At 48.8% G+C, this 3,159-nt stretch overlaps 1 protein-coding gene across 6 annotated transcripts in view; it reads left to right on the forward strand.

The window, feature by feature from the left end:
- The window catches only part of FECH (ferrochelatase), a 40,229-nt gene extending 38,418 nt beyond the window's left edge, over positions 1–1,811 (forward strand). For all 6 annotated transcript variants that reach the window (XM_002713647.5, XM_017344204.3, XM_008261397.4 and 3 more), the window contains one exon: positions 72–1,811. In XM_002713647.5, the coding sequence (XP_002713693.3) occupies positions 72–206 (135 nt within the window). In that variant the 3' untranslated portion in view covers positions 207–1,811. The remainder of the gene's footprint in view (positions 1–71) is intronic.
- Positions 1,812–3,159: the final 1,348 nt, after the last annotated feature.

The following is a 3,159-nucleotide window of genomic DNA, read 5'->3' on the forward strand; positions in this document are numbered from 1 at the left end:
AGAGTAGGGGGTGCAGTGGGCAGGTGGTGGCAGGCACCTAGCCTCTGATGTGCTTCCTGTCTGTATTCCAGGCCCTGGCAGACCTGGTGCATGCGCACATACAGTCAGACGAGCTGTGCTCCAAGCAGTGGACCCTGGGCTGCCCGCTCTGTGTGAATCCCATCTGCAGGGAGACCAAGTCCTTCTTCACCAACCAGCGGCTGTGACCTGGGCTGGCCGAGGGCCACCTCCAGAGACCTGTGATATGGCACTGAGAGATCAAGGAAGTCGTGTGACACACACAAGGGGTCTCCAGAAGGTTCAGGGAATGTGTCTGTTACAAAAAACTATGCATGGATTTCAAAACTTTCTTTTTTTAACCAAAGCAAACTTACTTCCATTTTCCCATGAGCTTTGTGAGGTGCCCTGGTGCCCACTGCTTCCCAGAGGGCCCAGCTCTGAAGTCCTTCCTGCCGAGTGTGTGTGTGTGTGTGTGAGTGTGTATGCGCGTGTTCTATTTTTGTCGCCCTTTGCAGGAAGCCTTTATGCCCGTCTATCTGGGTATAGTTACCCCTCTGGAAAGCCCACCAGGACATGCTGAGAGTGAGCTTTTAAACCATCTGACGCCAGGCTCACCAATCTTAAACACAGAGTTTACTCTTACTGTCCCAAACTTCCTGCCCAGGTAAAGAGAATCTCCTTTGTGGGCTGTCAGTGTGAATGAATCTGTTTGCAGCTTTGTGCCTATAGCTGTAGTTTTAAGAATGAATGTAGCTGGGGCTGGCGCCATGGCTCACTAGGTTAATCCTCCACCTGTGGTGCCAGCATCCTATATGGGCGCTGGGTTCTAGTCCCGGCTGCCCCCCTTCCAGTCCAGCTCTCTGCTGTGACCTGGGAAGGCAGTAGAGGATGGCCCAGGTGCTTGGGCGCTTGCACCCACATGGGAGACCAGTAAGAAGCACCTGGCTCCTGGCTTTGGATCTGCTCAGCACCAGCCATAGTGGCCATTTGGGGGGAGAACCAACGGAAGGAAGACCTTTCTCTGTTTCTCTCTTACTGTCTATAACTCTGTCGAATAAATAGAAAAAAAATTAAAAAAAGAATGAACATAGCTGAGTTTATGAAACATAACTTGACAAAGGAATGTAACCCATTTTTCCCTGAGCCCAGGGTGGCAAGAGGCCGGTGAGGCAGTTTGGTTGCCTTCGATGGCTGCTTTAGTCAGTGAGACCATCATTGCTGGTCACATTGGCATCCCCACCCTAGAACTGAATCAAGTGCAGCTCTCAAAGGTGCTCCGTGGCCGTGCCAGCACGCGGGGCTAATGACTGTGTCGGCCACTCATGCTTCGGTAGGAGTCTGGTGCCAAGTGAAGGGGGCTTCGTCTGCTGCTCCTGTCCCCCCAGACAGGGCTGCTGGGAAATGCTTCCCAGTGGGATCCATCTTTACATCTGCCGCCCTGGTGAGCCTCCCAGCCAGGGACCGCGGGCCCTGCTTTCTGCACACTGGCTCATGGATTATTTCATGGAGTCAACTGTATTTTGTGATCTTGAATTCCTTCTGAGTTTACAAATTTTCATTAATGAAAATTACACAGCTACACAACAGGACATTTGAAAAAATACAGTAAAGAAACAAACCACTCTAATGCAGCTCACTATTATGAGACTGGGTTTCCTGCCAGTAATGCCCTGTGGATATTTTCAATGGCATTATCACCTTGAACTTGTGAGTGAAAAGTTACTCTAAAAATGTAGAAATAATACCAGATCAGAATCTGATCTTCTATATTTGGATTTAAATGGATTAAAAATCTCTGATGGAACCATGAAGATCATTTGTAATGATCTCTTTTTCTTTCTTCCAAGCCGAGAAACTTAGTTCTTCAAAAGAGTATTTCTTTCTTTTTTTTTTTTTTCTTTTTAAGCCAGTTTATAAAGTGACAGTACTAGGGGATTCATAGATCTTCTATAATCAGGATTTGCTGTAGATAATATTATGACATTAAGGCTTCAGCCAGTTATAATCATGCTGTTGTCCCACAGCGTGGTTATTGGGTGTCAGGGTCTGCATTAGCAGAAGGCTGGAATCAGGAGCTGGAGGTACTCTGATGTGGGATGTGGGTGTCTTACCTGGCACCTTAAGCATTAGGCTCGACGCCTGCCCCGTCACAGTGACCAAATACGAGTTTACTTTGTGAAACAAGGAAAGGAATATGCCGTCAGCTTTCGGTAATAGTCCTCCTACACTGGTCCATGAGTAGCATCTACATCCCCCTGTCTCCTGTTGGCTTTTTCTGTTAGTACAAAACATAGGTAGTCGGACTTGAACTCTGCTTTGCCATCACCTTTTTGGGAACTAGGCTGCAAGTAGACCGAGTGGCCCATGGTTACATGGACTCTCAGGGTCCGTGTGTGGCGCTGGAGGGCAGGTTACGCTGTCAACCTGTCTCTGCTTTAGGACCCTGGCTGAGGGTCTGCTTCACTTCAGCTATTTGAGAGGTAAGCATCTATCATGGGAACGTAGAGAACTCCAGTTCAGGGCGCTTGCCAGGCTTTCTGATGCCTCTCGTTTGCTATGGAAACCTAGACTTGGCAGTGATGGGGCTATCTGTGATGATATTCTGATCGATACTGGGTCAGGAGCTTCTGTAGCGAGAGGCAAGGGGCAGTTTCTTGGGCCCACCACCCATGCATTTGTTGCTGTAGAATGTGTTGCTTCTCGTGGATGGTGGACGGAGAGCAGAGCATCTAGCAGGAAGGAATCATTGTAGAGTAACGGTCTTTGAGCATTGTTACCCTGTGCGTCAACCTTGAAATAACAACTCTGCGCCCTGCTAATTAGCACCAGATTGCTGGCAGTTTCTTCAAAGCTGCACTTGTGTACCAGCCTGGCTCTGAGCTCATGAATCCGTGCGGGCGGGCCGTTGGAAGGCCCAGGTCCCTCCGTGTATCCAGGAGGAAGGTGTTCTCCTACCTCTGCTCCTTAAACTGCTGACCTCTGTAACAGGATTTCTGCACCCAAGGAAAATCTGCTTCCCATCAGGAGAAATGAACTCAGGTTTGAAAGCCTTTACATACGTAACAGGGGCACGTTGTTGCTGACCGAACAGCAAAACATCGTGGCTCTTCCAGATAACTCAGACTCCACATCCTTGCCCAGATAATCACAGGAGTGGAA

The sequence above is a fragment of the Oryctolagus cuniculus genome, chromosome 10 (assembly GCF_964237555.1).
Source record: "Oryctolagus cuniculus chromosome 10, mOryCun1.1, whole genome shotgun sequence".
Classification (NCBI taxonomy): domain Eukaryota; kingdom Metazoa; phylum Chordata; class Mammalia; order Lagomorpha; family Leporidae; genus Oryctolagus; species Oryctolagus cuniculus.